The sequence below is a fragment of the Chamaea fasciata genome, unplaced genomic scaffold, assembly GCF_029207755.1.
Source record: "Chamaea fasciata isolate MVZ Bird 193981 ecotype frontalis unplaced genomic scaffold, bChaFas1.0.hap1 SCAF_3, whole genome shotgun sequence".
In the NCBI taxonomy this organism is placed as follows: domain Eukaryota; kingdom Metazoa; phylum Chordata; class Aves; order Passeriformes; family Sylviidae; genus Chamaea; species Chamaea fasciata.
This window is the reverse complement of record NW_027094088.1, coordinates 35,630,478-35,652,050: the sequence shown is the minus strand read 5'-3', so window position 1 is coordinate 35,652,050 and position 21,573 is coordinate 35,630,478. Positions and strand designations below refer to the sequence as shown.

The window sequence follows — 21,573 nt, the reverse complement described above, 5'->3', positions numbered from 1 at the left end:
AAATTGACATTAGAATTCAGTTGCAGTTCTTGATGCCAGAGAGATTTTCTTTTGATTCAGTTGACTTTGTTTTTTTTGGAATTCAAATGTATTTTTCCTGTTGAAGGTGAAGACAGTCTTAGTTGGAGAGCGGCCAGTGTTTTTCTTTTGTTATAAACTGGCTGGTCTAGTTGGTGACTGGCTGTTAAGGATCCTTCAGGTGTCTGTCAGGCTATTTATTGGCTGTACTTGAGCAATGAAATTATGTCAGCTGGTATGATATTTTAGAGCAGCTGCTATTGCTGGCCACAAACAAATGGGCTTTCAGAGTAAGATTCATCTTGCCTGGTCGCCAAAATTCAGCCGAGTTCGTTGTGTGCCTTCCCTTTATAGTTGCTGGAGAGAAAATGACATTTACAGACTCCATTTTTTCTCACCTTGGGATAAAAATCTGCAGTCAGATTCTTTGGAAGCAACTATCTCCATTAACTAAAATATCTGGCACTGCTTGCAAGGTTGTGACAGGTGAGGATGGGATATTTCTGCTCATTTTTAATCCCTGACTTTCCTGGGCATTTCTTTAAATGAAAAGCTTGTAGGTCTTCATACTCAACAGCTGATGGTGTAGACCAATTGCTTTTTATCCTGTCTGTGCTTCTCAAGAGACAGATGAGATGCTTGGAGACATAGATGTAGAGGTGCAGAAAACTTCTGATCCCGGAAATGGCAGGTGAGGCTGAGGCATGAAGTGATGACTGTCTGTAGGTATTTTTTCCTATAAGTGTCTTTATGAGTTGAGCAAGCACAAGAACTTGCCTCTTGATTTGACCATCAGGTCCAAAAGCAGGTAGTTTTTCCTTTGTGATTAGGAATGAATGTCTTGTATTTGTCATAATTTTCTATTTAAAGGAGATTTTCACAGGCAACTAAATACTTGTGCTGGAAGTTGATAGAGGTTAGCTGTCTATTTTCTACTTGACTTTTATTTACTTATATACCATTTCTCTCCTTGTCTCCCTCATCATAATACCTTTCCCTCTTTTCCTTTTTCTTCCTCTCTTAATTACGGTATTTCTGGAGAACTTTCCTTAACCTGTTTTAGTAAGTATCATAATTAACACTTAACCCTGTATTATGAATAGGGTTTTATTTTTCTTTTGTTCTTATTTTAGCTGAACATGGTTTACATCAGGTTTTTACTAGTGTCATGTATCTAACATGTATCTATAGAATTATACCCTAATTATACGCTACTTCAGTTAGTGAGCAGAAATACTTTATCATCTTCTCTTGCTTATTGTTGGTAAATACTTTTATCTGCTGAAGGCTTTTTGTAGGCTTATTTTATCCATTCTTTATCCTTTATTGAATGTTTATCCAAGAGAGAAAACAAACCAAAATTGCTTTATTTCTTATCTTTTTTCTTTCTTTTTTTTTTTTTTTTTTTTTTTTTTTTTTTTGTCTGTAGTGAGCATGCTGTTTTGAAGGCTTATCTATGCAGTGGTTTTTGTAAGTGTTTAATGTTTATGAAGCATAGTAAGCCAATTCCTTTTGAACTCTACAAATGAATATCAAAATAACTTGGGAAGACACACACACTTAAGAGCTATGCTGAGTAATTTTGAGGAAGCAGATTGTAAATTGAACACTTCCTTTTGCAGGCCCAGATCGCCTTTCTTCAAGGTGAAAGGAAAGGACAGGAAAATCTGAAGAAGGATCTAGTGCGAAGGATCAAAATGCTGGAATACGCGCTCAAACAGGAAAGGTATGCTGCTTTTGCCATGAATATGCGATGAGGAAATGCTGAAGACAGAAACTTTATTTTACCTTTGTGTTTGACAAAACCCGAGAGATATTTTTCTGTCTCTACTCAGTTCTCAGATTGACAAATTTTACTGTACTAAATAAAACCACTAGTCTAAATGTCTTCATTATGATAAGAACAGTAGCTGAAATAGTATGGCTTTTAATCTTGCTAAGTTTTTAGTCTTTTCAGTATGATAGATTCTGCAAGAACAGCTTCTGGAGGTTAATTGTGTGATTGAAAAAATGTTTATGTTTACCAGTTAATAAATGTCTTTTTCTTTGTTCCTGGACATTTTAGTACAAGTGCCCAGTTTATCATTTTATTCTTATATATACTTTGCCGTTATTCTAACCTTTGAGGCAAGCAAGTTGTTTTTTAATCATGTTTTCAGAAATCTCTGTGTTCAACCAGTTCATTTTAGGCCAAGTTCAGTTTAATTCTTTTAATAATGAAATGTCTTTCAAAATTCTTGAATAAAGAGTATATTTATGCTACTGCTGCAAAGCAGTCATTACTTACATTATCATTTTCCTCTCAGATAATTCCTGCTTCTCTTTAATAAAATAAGCCTCTGAAATTGTTTAGTAGAAATAAGATTAAAAATATACACATATGCAAATGAGGAATAGAATATCACTGATGGATAATCTTAAAAGGACACCAGTAGTTCCATTACTGTATTGCGTTTAGATTTGCCCATCTTATATGGGGTACTTTAGCACAAGACTTGTCTTCTACCATCCAGTTCGTCTCTTTCTGGTAGCAACTAGTTAATCGGCTAGCGCAGAGCTGCAGACAGAGTTCTGGCCAGCAGCAGCCCCATGGCTCCAGTGTATTTTCTTCTGCTTTGGGGAGTTCTTGAAGGAATGCTTAAGGTAGATACTGTTTTTGCCCAGGCCTTGTTGTGATACTGATCTTACATCAAAGACCACAGAAAATTACAAAATGTATGTATAATGGAGCTTGCAGTTTATGGCTCTGGAAAGGCTTACATTTGAAGCATGATTACAAAGCTTAGTGTCATTGGTTCAGCTAAAGATATACTCTAAGTTACATGTATTTTGTGATGATTTCTTGTATTTCAGAACTGGGGGAGCGATTCCTGATTGCATAAAATCTCTAATGCTTCATGTTCATAACCCACAGAAGTTAGCAATTTAAAATTATCGAAATATGTAAATACATTTTTGTGTGCTATCAGAGAAACTTTGTAACATTAAAAAAACAAAAATCAAGCTTCTGTATGGATGGTGAAAATGTCCCCTGGTTTTATCCTGTAAAATCCACCAAAATTATGGCATTTAAAACTTAATGCAGCAGTCCCTGTCAGGAATAGGAAAAAAACACTTAGTTGCTTCCTGTTACAGTTTTTACATCTGTATTTTTTATGCTGCATGTTTCTCTGCAGTGTGTGGTGTTAGCCTCGGTTGCTCAGGTCAGTAGGCTACAGTCAGCTGATCTGATCCAGTGTGACAGCTCCAGTACGGGTGTGCAGTGGTTCTGTAAGCAGATGTGATGCTTGTGACTGGTGTGTGTGCTGGAGACAGCTATTTATGAGTTTTAAACAGCAGTTTTATTTGCCAGTTTCTGAAGAAATAGTCTTGTATTTCTGCTGGGATTATCTCCCAGCAAGTGTTCTTGCTTGATACTTCAAAGTACGGCAACATACTGAGCTTGGAAGCCCTGCTCTCTTTCCCAGCATTTTCCTAAATCAGCTCTCAGCCAGGTCAGGCAGTAGTCAGGATGCTGGCCTTTTTTCATTGGGTTCTTGGAGCTGGAAAAACGAGATCCTACAAGGTAGGAGGAAGACATTGCTATCAAGTTCGGGAAAGGTTGGTGTGCTGTGAGGGGGCAGGGAATCATTCCTGTATTCCTTCATTTCTGCCCTGGCTGTGCAGCATTTCAGATCTTTCTCAGCGGGACGAAATAAGTCATGAGTAACGGAACAGAATATGGAATTGCGGACCAGAGTATTCCATGTTCACAATGCCCTCAGGAAATCATGAAAAGAAACTGAGCCACATTTGTTTTCTCAGGTACATGCTTCTATGAGCTGCTGTTCTTTATTGTGGCTGCTCTGCATTTGTTATATCAACCTAATAGTTTCAAGTTTCACTATAAATAAAAAACTTCAGAAGCGGTGTTGTTCACTATTTCATGTCATGTCATTTTATCGTGGGTAAGGTAGAAAATAAGTTTTACTACTGATTGCCACGTTTTTCTGGCAAATTTAGTTTAATGTTTAGTCTTTATGTCAGTAATTGTGAGGTGACCTTTTTGTTGCGTATATAGCAAGCCAGGTTATTTCTGCTGAAGAGTCTTAGTAGGCAAAACAGCAAGGAGCTTAGAAGGAGCAAATGTGTAGTTAAGTGCTAGCGCTTTTCAACAGCAGTTTTGATGTAGTTTTGCCAGCATCCAGTAGATTGCAGTGTGATGCTGTTCAGAGTTGAGGGTTACTTCTTATGACTTTATCGATACTTGCTCCACCACCAGTAAATTGCATTGGTACCTCTGGATTTTCAGGAGCTAGCTGAAACCTAGTACTGTTTCTCTCAAGTACATGTCCTATTTCAGCTAGTCTAGCTTACTTCCTGTCTTAACATATTTCAACCAAAGAACTGGACTCCTGAGCCATGTCTCTAGAAACAGTTGATTTAATTTTATGTTGTTTTCTGCACTGAAGTGTCTGATCAGTGTAAGGCTGGCGCCTTCTCCCCTGGGTAGAATATCTCGCCGTGCTGTTCCTGGCAGTCGTTCTTGTTTATGTCTCTTGATTTGGCGGCAGCTCCCAGATCTTCTACGGATGTTTTGGCAGGCTCCCTCAGCACAGCTGGATCAGATGCTTCAGGTCTGGCGACAGATATTTCCAAGAAATAGTGCCTTTTTTTTTTTGACTGGAATCAAACTTGTTTCTGTGTGAAGCATTCAGAAAAGTTTCACTGCGCTCAGGAAATTTGGGTGAAGGCTTTTAGCATTTTCCTGAGCAACTCTTGAAGTTGTGGCAGCCATGTTGAATGTTTCCAAGCACTGGTTAGAAGACACATAGTTGAATGAAAATACTGCTAATCAAAAGAGGAGAATTGTGTAATGAAGGGCAGAAGCCACAGCAGTGGTAATATTCATACTTATCTCAGTAAGGGCATCTACTCAGGAACATAGTTTCACAATTGCTAAAATAGCTTTCTTTCAAATGACTGGAAGGCTGGTCTTCAGATAGAAAATACCTTCTATGAAGTTCTGTCCTTCAGGTAGCTATTTTCAAGTCATTTTTCTGTCTCTGCATACTGTTTAAATAATTCATATGTAATTTTCAGAAAGGGAAGGTAAATCATTGAAGTTGAACGAGTTTCATATAATAAATCCTTAAGATGTTTCTTTTTCTCCCCTGCCAACAAACCACTGTCCTTTCTTTTGACCAGATGATACAAAGGTTGAAGAAACTTTCATTTTACTTTATACTTTTTTACACAAAAAATACTTCATCTTTTCTGTGATGGTAGTATCACACTACTGGGATGTGTGAGCTAGAGTTCAGTGTGAGCTGCAGGCGGCCAGTTTAAAACTGATAATAAGTGGACCATGTGATCTCTGAAAAAGTAAAAAAAAATTAAGCATTAGAGGTGGGCAGGATACATTCTGTCATTGTAAAATTAGATTAAATTAAAATGTGCTACTTGAATAAGTGATATTATGAATTTGTGTAGAAAAGAATTAAGGTTATTTTGTGAAAAGTTTCATAACCGTTGATTGCAATATGTGTAACTGAAGGGTCAAGACTCCCTTCTAGTCCAGGAGTCTGAGTCATGGTGTTCAGCCCTTTTCTCAGTGCACTTTAGAAAGAAGATTATCTTTCATACCTGTGATGTTTTCAGCTGTATCATAGGAAAGTGTCTAATAATAAATCACATACTGCCTGCAGAAGTGTAGAAATTTACACTTCAATGTATTGATTTTATGGAAGGTTTTTGTAATATTTTTCTGAACTTTAGAAGCTCACCACAACTGAAGATGAGTTCAGTGTGTCACAATCTCTGGCATGATACTCGTGTTTCTGTTTCAAGTCTGCATCCTGCTCAGAGACCTGAATTTATGCCAATTGAATTTAATTCAGGTTTGATGATATCATTGAGGTTTTTTGTCATTTTGTGCAGTCAGAGCTCTATAACTTAGTTTTTAACTTTGCCAGCAATATTGAAAATAATGGTTTACTTTTTGGGATTTTCATCTCTTCAGTTGCCTCTTTGTTAGAATGTGGTTCTTCTTCCTTTTCTGTAGTGTTACTGGTCTCTGCCTGCAATATACAAAGTTAGGTCCTCTAAAAGATGTAATCTTAGTCCAGCTTGGCCCTAAAATAAATTTAATGGGCCAGTGGTGTACAAGACCATGTAATCTACATTAACCTCTTGAAGTAAAGAACAACAAAAGCTTTAAAAGCTGTTACACTATGAGGTGGAAACAGTTAGAAAATCCTGGTACCAACAGTTTAAAATGGATGTAGAATGAATAATCTCATTTTGCTGAAATGATTTTGTAATGCTTTTGATGAGTGGGGAAAACTTCAGTAAGAAAAAAGACTTACTGTTGATTTAAGAGGGAAGTGACTTAAAAAGTGAGCAAACATGGATTTCGGAGATTGAAATAAATATACTGAAAAGTTTTAAAAAACTAGTCTAAATCTCTGAAAGATGAATTTTGGAGAACATGAGATCTGAGGAACAGGAAAGGTGCACAGAATGATGCTTTCGGTGAACCTAGCAAACATTTTACTTAGGCTGGAAATGATTAACAAAACTTGATAAGAAAATTAGTGAACACATAGAGCGTAGTGGAACTTTGTATAAAACCCATGAACTAAAAGCAAACGTTGACTGCTGCAAAACTAACTTCTCCCTGAAATTATTTGAAGGAATGAAGTAGAACACAACATATGTCAATAATCCACATTGGAGCAGAGTATTAATATTTGTTCACTTCTGATAAATCAGATTAAAATAGATTACACATTAAGGTCTCTTGAATTCATGACTGCATAAAAAATTGCAGTATTTAAAGTTGGTGAGGTAGGTTGGTGACAGAGTGGAGGATTTCTTAATTCTTGAGTAATCATTGCTTTTCATTAGTGATGGTGGGGGGAAAGTATCCATAGCGTCAATATTTAACAATAATGAAATGCAGTTGTTTCACCAGGGTAACATGTAAGAAATGGATAGTTGGAAAAGGAAAGATATGTCTTTTGATGGAACATTCAGCTTTGATTTTGTTCTACTCTCCATTATTCTTTTCTATGCTGACCAAAATGTTTAACTTTCATCTATTGCTTTTAATACATTTCAAGCACATCCCTTCTTTTCTTATTGATTGCTGCTCAGCTGAGTTAGAGCTTAGTGCTCTGGCTCTTGAGAGTTAGTTCCTTCATCTGTCAATGCTGCTGTGCCTAAGAGGCAGTTCTTCACTCTTCACTTACTCTTCTCAGTCAGAATTGAATGTTTATTATAGTTAAAATGCAGCTGGATTAGTAGGAAGCTAGTACTGTTGATATTGAAATGTAGGAGCTACCAAGCATTCTTCAGCACTGTTTTGTTAGAAGTAATGGGTTTTCTTGATGAAATAGGAAAAGGCAAAGGAAGCAGTAATATAATGAAGACATTTAAGAGGCAGTCAAGAGGTGTAGGTAACTTGAAAACATTTTCTGCCGCCGTTCTTGATATAGTCATGGGAGCTTAGTGAAAACTTGCCTCATGCAATTGAAAAGTGTCAAACCCATTTATTTTTTTAGAAACAAATTTTAAGTGGAAGTGCTCCCTTGTGCCTAGTTGAGCTAATGAAACTCATTTTCATGCTGGTGCATAAGAGAGGTATGGTTGGGGGTTGTTTGTTTGTTTGTTTGTTTGGGGTTTGTTTTTTTTTTTCTAGCCTGTTTCTTGCTCCCCTACACTTCGTTTTGTACATTTGTGTTTGAACTGTATGTACGTATGTGCTGTTTGATTATTCCGCTACTCCCAGGCTGCACACGCAGCATTTCCTGAGTTTTCAGCCTTTTGTTTAGGGTAGGAACTAGTGTAAGTGCCACTCTTCTATCCAGTTGTGAATGTGTAAAACCTGTAATTTTGTACTTAAAAAGTTACAGTGAGTGTCAGAGAAGGAGGGAATAAATTGCAAAACTAGTAAAGGCTCGCTTTGCCTCACTTTCTCTGTTGCAGTGTTAAGACTACTGTAATGAAAAACTGACATGTGCATGTGTAATGCTGTACTGCTGTGGTGTTATTATGTGTATTTAAAAGTCTATACATACTCAGTCTTTAGGATGAATCTTTTAAAATTAAAAAGCATTTCCATGATTTTTGTAGCATCTCTTGTTGTCATTGTATGGCATGCTTTGTGGGGATTATTATATTAGACCTCCTGAGGGGTAAATTTTTTTGGAAGAAAGTCTCAGTTTTTGTACTTGGTCAAAAGTGGTGGCAGACCTAACAGCTTTGAGAGAAACTGGTATGGGTGTGCTGTCATTGCTAAGTCTCATTTAGAGCAAATCTAACTGAGGGCCCTGCTGCTGTTGGAGCACAGCATTTGGAAGAATAAAGTTTGCTTAATGGAGTGACAGTATGAGATATGAAGTAGATGAACTGACCTGGGTAGTAAAACTGAACGGAACTGACATGGGTAGTAAAAATGTTTCATAGTGATGGCTAAAAAGGAAAGACTGGGGGCTTGGGAAGGGAAGCGTAAGAATTTCTCCTGTCCACAGGGAAGGAACCTTTTCTGTAGCAAGAGCATTTTGCAAAATCTTCAGTCGTCTGCTCTGTGTGTTTCCTCAGTATTCACTATGCAATTACATGTAACCCTTGGAAAAAATATTTGAATAAAATTATGTATTTGAAGTCATGGTAAAATTATTTGGTTTGCTTTGTTCCTGGCCTAGAAGAGTGGCTTTTCAAATGAAAACAGGTGGCTTGTGTTTAGAGATATTCTTTAAATGTACTAAGAGGTTTTTTTTTTGTCTGTTTGTTTGTTTGATTTCCTTTCAGGGCTAAATACCACAAATTAAAATATGGCACAGAACTGAATCAGGGAGATATGAAGCCACCGAACTATGATTCTGGTAAGAATTTATTGAGAATGAGTTTATTACAGGAATAAAAGCTTAACTGTGTTATGTGCAAATGCTGAATTGATAGTATTGATAAAATAAGTCTCTTAATGAAGCAGTAAGAATAGAGATAATTAATAAAGCCTATATTTTACTCTTGTACAATTAAAAATACATGCTAGTGCCCTAAGAGTCTATTAATAAAGTTAGTTTAGTTTTTTAAAAAAATGCAAACCCAAATGGGCAGACTGCTCTTGGAGAGAGTTTTTCTGTCCCTTAGTGATGTGCATGGATATTTTACAACAGGATGATACTAGATTCGTAGCTATAGAATCCTTTTATCTCTGGATAATTCTTCTGAATGAAATATGAAATTCATAGTCTTTTGTTCAATTACTTCAATGGTATTCCAGGAAAAAATAATTGAAGTGCATATTAGACATAAGTGAGAGTTTTTGAATGGGAGATTTCTCTGCAGAATTCAAATGATCATTGGGAGATGCATTTAGCTAATTTCAGTTTTTTGTCTTGGTCTCTGGAAAGCTGATTTGTTTTCATCTCCTACTTCACACAAATAGATTTAAGCACTGAACTGGGGAAATTAAGAATTTAAATTACTTCCTTTTATCCCTCTATCTCCCTATCCTTTTCTCAGGGAAAAAAAAAAGATAAAAAGGAAGTACAGAGATGTGGCTATAGGTCAAGCCATTGAAAAAATAGGTAGTGTTTTTTTGTGTCTCAGTCTCCTGATGCTTTTACTACAATGAAATTGAAACCACCTATATGTAAGGGCAGAGCATAGAATGTCTGCTTGGTTTGTGTCAGTCACTTGATTGGTGGAGGAGATGGTCTGGTTGACTGCCATGGTGATTTCTTCCCTCACTCGGTTTAGAGGATCATTAAAAGACTCTCAAATAAATGGTTGGAAAAATCCAACCCCAAACTAATTAGCAAAGCTTTACTCAGGCTTTTCTTGTCCAAGGTTTTAATGAATTTTTGAGAAATTTTATTTCATGCAATTATCAGTGTTATTTCCATAACTGAAGAGATACTGAATTTGGCGCTGTCAAGTAGAGGACCTCAATCTGTATCTGGACCTTTAGAAAACTTTGTCCTGATCATACCACAATCCTAGACAACCATGGGGTTTTTTGTAGTTTCTCAAGATGCATGTTGCTCCAGTTTCCAGCTGGGGAATGTAGTGCGAGGCCTGGCTTGCCCAGCAGAGGTCTAGACTGCTAAGTCAACATTGCGGAAATACTTTAGTTAAAATTCCATTATTCTCATCCCGTTGTATTCTATATATAGCAATCAGAAATATGTATTTTTATTCTATATCAAATCTGGACTGATGACCTAAAATAGAAACTTTGTTCTAATGCTGTTTTGAAGTTCTCTTTGATAGATACTTAAGTTGTGTGTCCATAATTTCCCATCACCCTGTCCCTGTATTTCCTGCCCAGTCATGAAAAACAGTGGAAATGCTGGTAACAGTTCTTCCACATGGGTCTTTGTTGTTTTCTTTATGATCTCTTGGCAAGTCTGTAACACAATTTTAGAAGAAAGATTTCAATCTCCTGGTAAAGGGATACTTAAAAAAATTATTTATACTGTATATACTTTATCTTCTGCTATAATTTCCTCATAATGCAAGTGTCTTCATTCTTATCTGCAAACCACTGCTACTGCTAGCAGTTATCGTTTTTGAGACTAAGCACAAGAGAATTCTTGCCTCTGGATATACTTAACAGTGCCTTCAGAAGAGCAGGTTTTGCTTTCAAAAGGAATTTTCAGGCAGATTTACCTCAATCATGTTTTAATAATTATAGGCTGAGCTTTGGTAGCTGTGCACTGGATCCAGCTGTGTCCAGTTGTCATTGGAAAATGATTGTGCATTTGATTATTTCCTGTGGTTACTATTAAATAGATTTGTGAATATGAGGTGTCTAAAATTTGTATGTCTCTCCTTGCATGTGAATTCTGATTAGTGTTTTGATAGCTTCTTTAAGTAGGTCGTGGAGGTTTTTTGTGTAGTGTTAATTGAGTTGTTTAAAGGTGAATGACTTCCTGATGAGAATAATAGCTTTTCCATGTTACATACCAGGTTACTCATAGGACCATACCACAGGTTTTTCTGGTTCTTAAGTCTTGTTTACACAGGAAGTTTGTTCACCCTTCAGTGTTTGGACCACAAGGTTTTTGAGTTTTGTGGAGGCTTTAATAGATAATAAAACAAGATCTTTTATCTTGGGAAGCATATGCATCTCCTTGAGGAGAGAAAAAACCCCCACCATCATGGCTGTGAAGCTGTATATGGAATAAACTTGTAGCTTTGTTTGCCAGCGTTCTGATAGTTTTCTTAACAGTCCAGCTACATGGGGGTTTTTTTTGTTTTGTTTTTTTTTTTTAAATTTTATTTTATTTTTAAAGATATTCTTGGAGCAGTAACATTTGGTTACAAATTTGTGCTTGGGGAAAATGCGATGAAATTTTTTCAACAACTTTTCAGGTTAAAAAATAACCCCTACTGTTTGTTTGTTTCTACGAAACTAATACAAATAGGGATTAAATTGATGTAAGTAGATCTGTTGATTTATGTTGAACTGTCAAATATTAAAGAAATTGGGAGGTTGTAAACCAAAATCATGCTGCAGTTAGCAGTTAAAGGTATTTGTATTCAGGCTTAATGTGAGCAGCAATTATCTTGGAAGGCCAAAGCAGAAATTGGACTGCAGACTGACTGTCATTATGTGCCCCTAAAGGAGTTAGGAACTTGCTTTTATAGAGTAGGACTGTTTAGGAGTTAGGACTAGTGGGACTTGCTCTTGTAGAGTAGAACGTACCTGGAAATCTTTATGTGTATATAGTACTACAATGATGTGTGCAGTTTTTTTTCTCCCTTCATTATTTGCACTTTGAATTTTGTTAATAAACCATTCCTAATCATTTTAAGGCAGATCGCATTTGTCTTTTCAAGTGGATGGGCATCCTCTATGCAAGTAGGAAAAGGAAGAAAATGTAATGAAATAATCTTTTTCAGATGAAGGGAATGAGACAGAGATTCAGCCACAACAGAACAGTCAGCTAATATGGAAACAAGGACGACAGCTGTTAAGACAGTAAGTGTTGAAAAAAGGGATTCAAATGCTGAATGCAAAGAATGAATCAGCTAATTAAATATGATGGTGATGGTATTTGATTCTTTTTTCAGTTGTATTTTACTGAAAGACAAGTTAGTGTGTGTCATGAAGTTCATTGAGCTTCTGCACTAGTTTTCCTTGGGTTTTGAAAACTTTTAATATTTCATGACTTCAGATGAGAAGCCTTGTCAAGTCACAAACACCTGATCTCATTTACTTTTCTTTCACTGAGTATAATCAAACAAGCCGCTTGGGAGAACAGTAGGTCATGACACTTTGCAATTAAAAAGCAAAAGACACAAGTCATTCTGCTAAGGGCTGTGTAAAATAAAAACAGCTAGCATCGGTGAAGGAAAAGTTTTATTTCGGCTTGTGCAAGTTGCAGAAAATACTAACATCCAGAAGGTTAGACTAGATGTTTTCTAATTCTCTGTTCATCTCAATGACACAAATGCCTGTTAATCTAAATTAATGTTTGAGTTGTGATCGTAATAACTAAATTAATTGCAATGATATTTGGTGTGTTACAGAGGATTAAATGAGAAGGTACTGAGACAGTAAGGATGGTCTGGAACTTATATTAAAAGACCTTTTTCCAAGGAGTTGTACAGAAGTTAAATTAATTGGATGGCTTGTACAGACTTCTCTTTTGCAAGAGCTCAAATCTTTGCATGCATGTTGAATAAATGAAAATAGAGTGGTCTTGACTTGGATCACTGATTTTGAAGACAAGCCATTCCTTTTCAGTGCAGTTCATACAAGAGTGACACAGTGCTGAATACAGAGTGCATATTACTGACAGACTTTGTTTTCCATAGGTGACTTGTTTGATTTTTCTGTAGCAAACAATCAGTGTTTTTCTCCTAATGTGGTTGTGTGGATGATGTTGTTAAATAATTGGAGGAGAATGTTCTTGCAGGAAAAGTGCATGTCCCTGATTCGTAACAGCTGTCACTGTAAAATAGCATTTCCCTTCTTCAGAGTTGTCTAGAATATTGACAATTTAATCAGTTCAGTGCTATGAACTCCATGTTCTAGAGGGAAGGACAGAAACCAATTTTTACTTTTTCTTTTTTAAATGTTATTTCCCTCCTGTTTCTCTCAAGGACAACATGGCCTATTGATGAAAGGGCCAACTTTAAACTTACAGAGCCAACTTTCGGCTGTGAGGTTTTCATACGAGGATTTTTGCTGTTCAGTCTTTATAAGGAAGACAGATTTTTGCAGATCCATTGCAGAATAAAGGAAAGGCAAGACAAAGATTGTATCAAGCCTGGTCTGTCATAAATAACAACTCTTACTAATAGCCATGGCTACAGAATTTGGTTTTTATTCCCTGTTTCTAGGCTTCTAATAATGTTTACATAAGGAACATATCTGATTATTGTATCTAGTTTCCATGTGTCAAAGAATAAAAATAACCATGGTTGTGCATGCAACCGTGGTGGTTTTTATAAAGCAGCTGCAAATATTTTAATTGAAAGTGCTTTTCCATCCATTTTAGTAAATGAATGAATAACGTATTGTATAACCTCTGACTACTCGGCTCTCTGATTTTTTTTTCTCAGTGACTGTAGAGGCTGGTACTGCAAGAGGCGATCCCTCTGCAGCTGGTACAGGATGATTTACAAGCATGTTTCACTAGCTCAGCACCGTCGTTTGCTAAGCTAAGGGATTGAGGATGAGTTCAGGGAGAAGTTTTCATTTCATGTTTTGCAGAAGTGGGATGTGCACAGAAGATTAGCATGAGTTCTTTTCCTTCAGGTATCTACAAGAAGTGGGCTACACCGACACAATATTGGATGTGAAATCGAAACGAGTGCGAGCTTTATTGGGCCTCTCAAGTGATGCTTCAGAAAAAGAGACCAGGAATCAAGAGCCAATGGTAAATGGAACAGAGGGCCAGATTAAAGAGAACGCAATGATTGGGTAAGCATCAAGATTTTGTTATTGTTCTGCATAAATGCATTTAGTGGTGTTGAACAAAATTTTTGCTGACTGAGAAGATTTCAGGATTTTTCCCTAGTTTGAGATTAGAGCAATTCTAACTAGTTTTATTATATTAAGCAGTAAGTATGGAAGTAATTCTTTAGATCCATATCTTAATAGCATCATTTTTTTTTCCGTTTAGATGGCAGCACTAAGTCAAATCAAGCCTCTTCTGAGATATGATTGCTAAGTGTTTAGAAGAGTCAGTGTTGTTTCAAGTTAATGGTTTGTTCATATTGCTGGACACTTTACTGTGTAGATTACAGGCTTTGCTCTTCTGTGATGACTGTGACACAATAATGTATACAAGAGAAGGATTTTTTTGGCTAAATCTGAAAAACTAAGTCACTCATTACATTCTGAGTCCTGTAAGTTTTGGGTTTCTACTGATGAATAGACATGTGTAAATGTGACTGAAATGTAAGGTATTAATTTCTGTGTTTTAATATTTCTAATACTATGGAAAGTCAGACAAAGACAGTAAAAGCTTGTTCTTCGTCACTTAAGTGATGTTAAAACTTAAGAGACTTTTTTTCCATTTTATTCTTTTTTCCATGCAGAGTTGAAAAAAACCAAAAGTTAACTGTAAAGGTTTCAGAAAAACAATCTGTTCATTCTTGTTAAAGATATTATAGTTGCAAAAATGGAAAAATAATGAAAATTATGAAGAAATGTAGGAACAATAGATGAGGTAGCTATTTCAGTAGTAGCACAGCTTTCCCCAGAAATCCTCACTCTTTTTTTCCTTTTCTATACTCATGGGGCAAAATTCAAGACCTTTATTTTGTAAGACCTAATGCTGTTATATATGCATCCTATCTTCTAAAAAGCATTTGTAAGATTTCGTTCATACCCTCCTGATAGCTGCAGCAACTTCAGGCCAACAAGTTACATAAGGGCAGAAGTTCATTGTTATGTAATTAAATATAATGCTGTGAGATGGAAAACTTGAATATGTGAGAAAACTTGCAAGCTACTAAAATGTATTGTGTTGCTACATAGTTGACAAGTCATGTTGTTTATGTACAGCAGCTTTGTTTTGAAGAACAAGGAATGCTTGATAGCTTGCAATAACAGTTTTGGTTTGATTTCTGGTGAAGTGTGTAATATAAATAATGCTTCTCCTCTTACACTTCCAAATTTATTTACATGTATTTACATAGTTTTGAAAAAGGTGGATATGTGTATTAAGGTAGTTACTTGATGGATGAAATACTGGGACAGTGGTTTTGATATAGCAGTTTTGGATATATTTGCATTTCTTTCCCATCAGCTTGGTTTTGGGATAGATCTGACACTAGGTTTAACACTTTGTAGTTTACCCCCTGGCTGAGGATATTCACTGATGGAGAGAATTCCTTTCCATTGTGGCTGTACAAGCTTGTCAGCTGCAAGGCTGGTCAGGCTGTACACTTTGAAAAACTGTTCTTGCTTGTGATGCCTGAGATGGCAGACTGCATTACAGAGCTTAGGGAAGTGTTTTGATAACATAATGAACAAGAAGGGACTGAAGGGCTTTACAGTGGAAGAATATTCCATGGTTCTTGTTCAACATAGTCATGTCAGTCTTTATGGGTGATTTTGAATTTCTGGATGTCCACTGAGATCTCCCTCACTGGAAGGAAAAAGTCAGGATTCTACTAGAATTCCTTGGTCAGTCTAAGTTCAGGACTACCTCTCAATGCTGTGATTCTTCGGGGTGCTTCAGTCATACTCTCAGACCACCTCTTTCAATTTTTCTTTCAGGAAGCAGTCAGAAATAAGCTCGTATTTACCTTTTACCTGCCTCTTGTAATGCCAGCATTGCCTCAGCTTATATAGAACAGCTTCTCTTTGAAAAGTATAGCATTGAATAGATGACACAGGTCTAAGGCACATGGATGTTACTCCTGAACTCAATTGAAATTTTTAGTGAGTGTTTGAAAACCTAATTCAACGCTTTCCTACTTGGTTGGCAGAACTTGGAAAAATTTAGGTGACTCAGGTAAATTCTGGCTTAAAGTTGAGGAAGGTGCATCCTTTGAAGCAACCTCACCAGTGTTAGGCTGCTTACTTTGAGGGCAAAAGGACTGGCAATTCCTGTAGCAGCCTCTTGTTATTTTTTGTGTGCATGTACAGTGAAAAATGGATTTGGGCTACAGCAGGCTTTTGCAGTTGGAAGGAGTGCAATGAACAAGTGTTTGCAGCTTGGTAGAAGGGGAAAGTTATGGTGGGAAATTGGAAGAGCAAGAAACCAAACAAAACCTTAGTGCAGTTCCAGGAAGTTTAAGGAGATACGTGAGTGTTTGCCAGGACCATGAGACACTGGGACAGTTGCAAACTAAAATGCAGACTGAAGACTCTCTGTGACTGTATGGGTACAGTGAAACTCTTCATAGGAGAAAGCTTTGCTATCACCAGAGAAGCCTGTGAACTGCTCTGCAGTTTGGTAGATTTTCTGGTTTAAAACACATATGAACATTGATGCCAAATATCTGCTAGCAAGTCTAAGGACACTGGTCAACCTGAAGATGTTTTAGTTACATTTGTAGAGCAGAGCACTGGGCAGAAAGTGATGCATGAAAATGGATGTAGTCTAACAAGGAATACACCTGTGTTGAAGAGAGAAAAGACAGTTCGTAGTGTGTTTGATCTGTTTGATCTTAGAAGAACATAATATGCATGCAGTTGAAGCTGTGCAGTTTTAAGTCTGTGTTTTCTAAAACTGTTTACGTGGAGTGAAAAATGTGAGAAGTAGAGTACAGGACTGGAGTAAAGAGAAACCTTGGGGATGAGAAAGGGTAAAGACAAATCAACAGGAGTTTGGAAAGAATGTGGATGAATGTGATGAAGATAATGTACAATAGAGGAGAAAACGGTACAGTGAAAACCAGAAGGAATATGGATTTAATGGTGCATTTCCAGAATAGGAAAATGGAAGGCACTCTACCTTTTAATTTCCTTAAAGATTTCTCCATATCACAGTGTAAATTGAAAAAAGAACAGATTGGCTCAACTGCCTTCTGTACAATTGAACACTCACGTGATAAATTCCAGGGAAAGTAAAGAGATGGTGTTTGATGCTGTTATGCCGCCATATGGTTATCTCTTTGAGAGGAGAGAGGGAGTAATGGCAGTAGGAAACAATATCCTTTATGTTTTCATTTTTTGTTTGGTAGTAAAAACCAACGCTTTCTTAGTGAAATGAAAGTGGTAGAGTACATAATAAATTACAGTTGCAAAAAATTCCAGGAAAATAATGGAAGAGCTGATCTGCTTCTCAACAGTCTGATTTTAGCACAGTTTGTGTGTAAGTGTATTAATCTGTGCATAGTGCTGATTGCTGTTACTCAGCCTCCCTCTGAAATACCTCTGTGACTTGCTCTGAATGTACTTCTGAGCACAGTGGAACCCACACTTTTCTTATTTTTTAATACTTTTTAATACCTTTGATTGTTTTAAAGATAATTGCTGGCATTTTTCCTCTTACCTCAGGGAACATGTGAAGTGTATACTTCATGATGGGTAGGGAGGATGTTTTTCCTCTCTTCAGCTTATTACAGCTTTTACAGATTCTAAAGTTTTTTGTTACAGCAGCACTTGCTTATTGTATGAGTTATATCTTCTTGTCTGTCCTTTATACCTATTTCAACAGCTGAGGTTTGGCCACTCAGTGTTTGGGATACCAACGTTGAGTTGAGCCTTTTTGTGGGAAAGGCTAGTGAGAATGGGGTGATTATTGTGAACCTGATGCTGTTTGCTTTGGTACGTAGAAGCATATGATGGTTAATGTGTGGAAATGCTTAATACAATAATATTTATTTGCAGCAGAGAATATGTAACTTGAATTCTGCTAGGCTCTAGTTATTTTAGAAAATTGCCGTCTGGTCCCTCAGAGCATAGTTTTGTATATCCTAAATGATTGCAGTTACATCAGAGAAGTTCCCCTTCCTTTGGTACAGTGATGAACAAACTAGTGTTGTGTGACACTGTTTCAAGCCAAATCAGTTTCTCTTCATCCTTAGGTGAAGTAGCATCAGACTTTGTGTTACTAGCTGCTACATGTGTGGCCAGACTTGTATTCTTACATTGCCTATTTATTTGCTGATGTACAGATCCTCTTGAAAACTTTAGCACTCAAGAAAGACATCATGTGGATTTTGAATGCACCCTGCAAGATTTTGAATCCATAAATGAAATGTTAATATGATAACGTGAGCTAGATATAGTCCTGTTTTCACTTATTGCCTGGAATCTAAAAGGGAATCAGTTTTCAGTTTCTTCAATCAGCTCACTTGCATTACAAAAGATAAGTACCACTTGGCATGACTGGACTCAAAAATAGATACTAAAATAATAACCTCATAATAATCGTTTAAATCCCTAACACTTGCAGTGAGAGGAATGGGTGCTTTCCTCCAGCAAACTGAAACAGAAACGAAAGTTGCCTGCAAATGTAGCTTGTAGCCTTGAAAACATGAAAGTATTTAAGTATCTTTAGTTCACTTATTACCTCATTTTTAGTTGCTTTATCTTACTGAGTGAAACCCAAACAGTCAAATTAGTTTACCTTCTTGAAGGTGTGTACTTGACTACCATTTAGCTTCCATGAGTGGAAGCAAATATAATAAAGTAATGGAACTGGAAAGGAATGAGGAGATACCAAACGTGTGTATATATATGCATAGATATGAATGTCGATATATAAAAATGGTATTGACCAGTTCTTCCTAAGGGTTTTATCATTAGAACTGTGAATAGCCAATAGAAACTTCTTAAAGAAGAATGGTCATGAGTGATATATCAGTCTCTCTCTGAAACTTACCTGCTGCCTTTTCCTGTTGAACTGCAAAGGGCTTCCACTGCCTATACTTTACATGAGCAAAAAGGCATCAAACCTCAGCATTTGAGAGCAAATCTGAAGACCTTTTCAAAAATTAAATATTTTGAAAACTTTATCTTTCTGATATACAAGAAGTCATTCTAACTGACACTTCACTGAATGAGCATCTTTGTATGCCAGAAGACCTTAATAACTCTTTTGCATCTCTAAATCCTATTAACACTGGCCCAAGTAATGAAAATGCTGCATAATGGCTGATAAATGTTGTTTGTTGACTAGCTTATAAAATGGTTTATTTGGGAAAATACTTCTGAATTTGTAAACCTCAGGTAATACCTGCCATGAAAAAAGATTTCCAAAATAGTATGCAAGTAGATGTTGAATTACTAAAAGGAAAGAAAAAAACAACCAAAAAAACCCCCAAAAACAAAGCAAAACAAAAACAAAAAACCCCAAAACCAACAAAAACAAACAAACAAAAAACCCTCAAAAGAGTAAAGGGAATAAAGCAAATAGATTTTGGAATTTTTTTTCACCTTTTTTCTGTTTCTCCCTGCCTCCATCTTGCAGTGACCTAACAGGTACCTTGATTTAAGCCAGATCTGGATACTTTCAACAGATGCACTAAAGCAGAAAAAAAAAAGTAGATAAATTGGGGGTTTATGTGAAGAAAGAAGTACAAATGGACCACACTTTTAATTGGCACCATTCTGTGGCTTAAGAGTTTGAGAGGTGCTTCTTGGAAATGTCACATAAGACTCACAGTACAGAAAGAATGGGGAGAAAGAGACAGGAGTTGTGCAGTTGGAGAGAGAGAAGCAAAGAGAGGGGAGGTGAATGGAGAAATAACTTACAAAAGTTACTCTAGTACCTCAGATATGAAGGTTATTTTTTATTTTTTATAATGCTTGTTTGTTTGATATATTATAGTTAGCTGACTAGATTTGGCAAAGGAAGTGGTCCTTATATTTTAAGTGTCATTCCTTTACGATTCCAATTTATATCCAAACCATTTTGTAAGCGTTGCTTACCAGTTGTAATACATATTGCACTAGTTCTTGCATTGTGTGGTGTGAATTCATCAGAGATTTCAAAGGTTGTGACAGACTGTTAGCCTGGCCGGTGTTCATTGTGTGTAAATTTTAATGATTGTAAGTGTTCCGTTGTTCTGTAAGTTATTTTGATATTTTCAGTGCTGCATTATGAAAGATTTTACAGTGTTGAACATCTAATGAACTGTTCTTAAAGACACTCATCATTGAATTTTCATGCATTTATTTAATGAGTACAGTTTGGTAGAATTTAACTAGCCACTTTGAAAAGGCTGTTTTAAAACGTGATAACTAAATTCTGTGGGGAATTAATAAAACTTAAGAAGGTTATGCAGTAGCTATTTTGATAGCACTTGGAAACTGAAACAAAGAAAATGGCTCAAGAAAGAGTATGGTAGAGCAGCTTGAAATGCTGGGTCTCAACTGGTTCTTTCCAGCTGTACAAGCTCCCAGGAACATTTCTCAGCCTAAGCTGTACTTGTATTTATTTAACTTTACTGTGGTATTTCTTCCTGCTTCTGAATTTATCAATAAAATCTTGGTTTTATTTAAGATAACTTGTGTATGTCTTGGATAAAATAAACTAACAAAAAAGGCCTCTACTCTTTTCTTTGAGGCTGTGAGTAGGACCATAGCAGTTAATGGCCTTGTGGTTGGACAGTTCATGGGAGAAGTGTGAGACTCTCCCTGGACATGACCACAGACTATCCAGAGGTATTACCAACAAAGGAGAAGGTAATAAAAGAAATATAGATTGTGTTAGTTACAAAGAAAATACATGTCTGTAAGGTGACTTTAGTCTAAGTTAAACTTGACTTTGCAATTTGAAATGTTCTGGATCATCAGCATGCTGTTTTAGTTTCCACAAAAACCTTCACCTTGCCTATAGGTTACAGCTTCTGCATTTCACTCATTAAGAAACAGGATTTGTGTTAAGATCATGAATATTAAATATTGAGAGCAAATATGTTCAGTCTGAACTGTACGTTTTTTGAAGCTGGTATATTTCAGTGTCAGAGCCAACTGGATTTTTACACAAAATACTTGTCTCGAGGCATGTCACTGTTGGGCAGACAACGAAATGTTGGTGTTATGGCTTGCAGAGCCCAGCAAAGCCTGGCTTCCTTTATTTAAATAGTGTATGTGGAATATCCACAAATCATATTTTTTTGATTTCATAGGATGGTGTTATTATTTTTAGTCTTAAAGGGGCCAAGGGGTTAACAGAAATCTGAGTATTTGAACAGCCTGTAAAATACAAATTTGGGTCAGATTTTCACAGCCATCTCAGCTGTGCAGAATTCTGTCAGCTTCTCCTGAGGAGGAAAACACTCATGTGTTTTCAGTTTCATGTTACTTTAAGGGACGTAAGTACTTCGGTTACCATCCCATTTGTAACAAGAATTTTGTGTTTTGAACAGGAAAACATTTCTTATCTTTGGGAATCAGAAGTTCCCTGTTTCAAGAATGATATTTGCAAAATCTGTGCACTGCCCATCCGTTGTAGTAAAATGGAAAACCCAGCAGTATTAATCTAGCTACAGTTACCTTCTAGCAGTACTTTACTGTTATGCTCATGAGGAGCAGCTAGTTGTGTTGTACCTAATTGTGGGTAGGCAGGAGTAGCATCTCTCTGCCCCAAAGAATTTCCTGTCTACTTGGATAAGGCTACTGGAAAGAAGGATGTAATGGACAGA

At 36.5% G+C, this 21,573-nt stretch overlaps 1 protein-coding gene across 3 annotated transcripts in view; it reads left to right on the top strand.

Annotated features, from left to right (window-relative positions):
• Positions 1-21,573, top strand: part of STRN (striatin) — a 68,855-nt gene that overhangs the window by 11,329 nt on the left and 35,953 nt on the right. For all 3 annotated transcript variants that reach the window (XM_066178577.1, XM_066178576.1, XM_066178578.1), the window contains exons 2-5: positions 1,641-1,744; positions 8,812-8,885; positions 11,914-11,992; positions 13,778-13,942. In XM_066178577.1, coding sequence (XP_066034674.1) covers positions 1,641-1,744; positions 8,812-8,885; positions 11,914-11,992; positions 13,778-13,942 — 422 coding nt within the window. The remainder of the gene's footprint in view (positions 1-1,640; positions 1,745-8,811; positions 8,886-11,913; positions 11,993-13,777; positions 13,943-21,573) is intronic.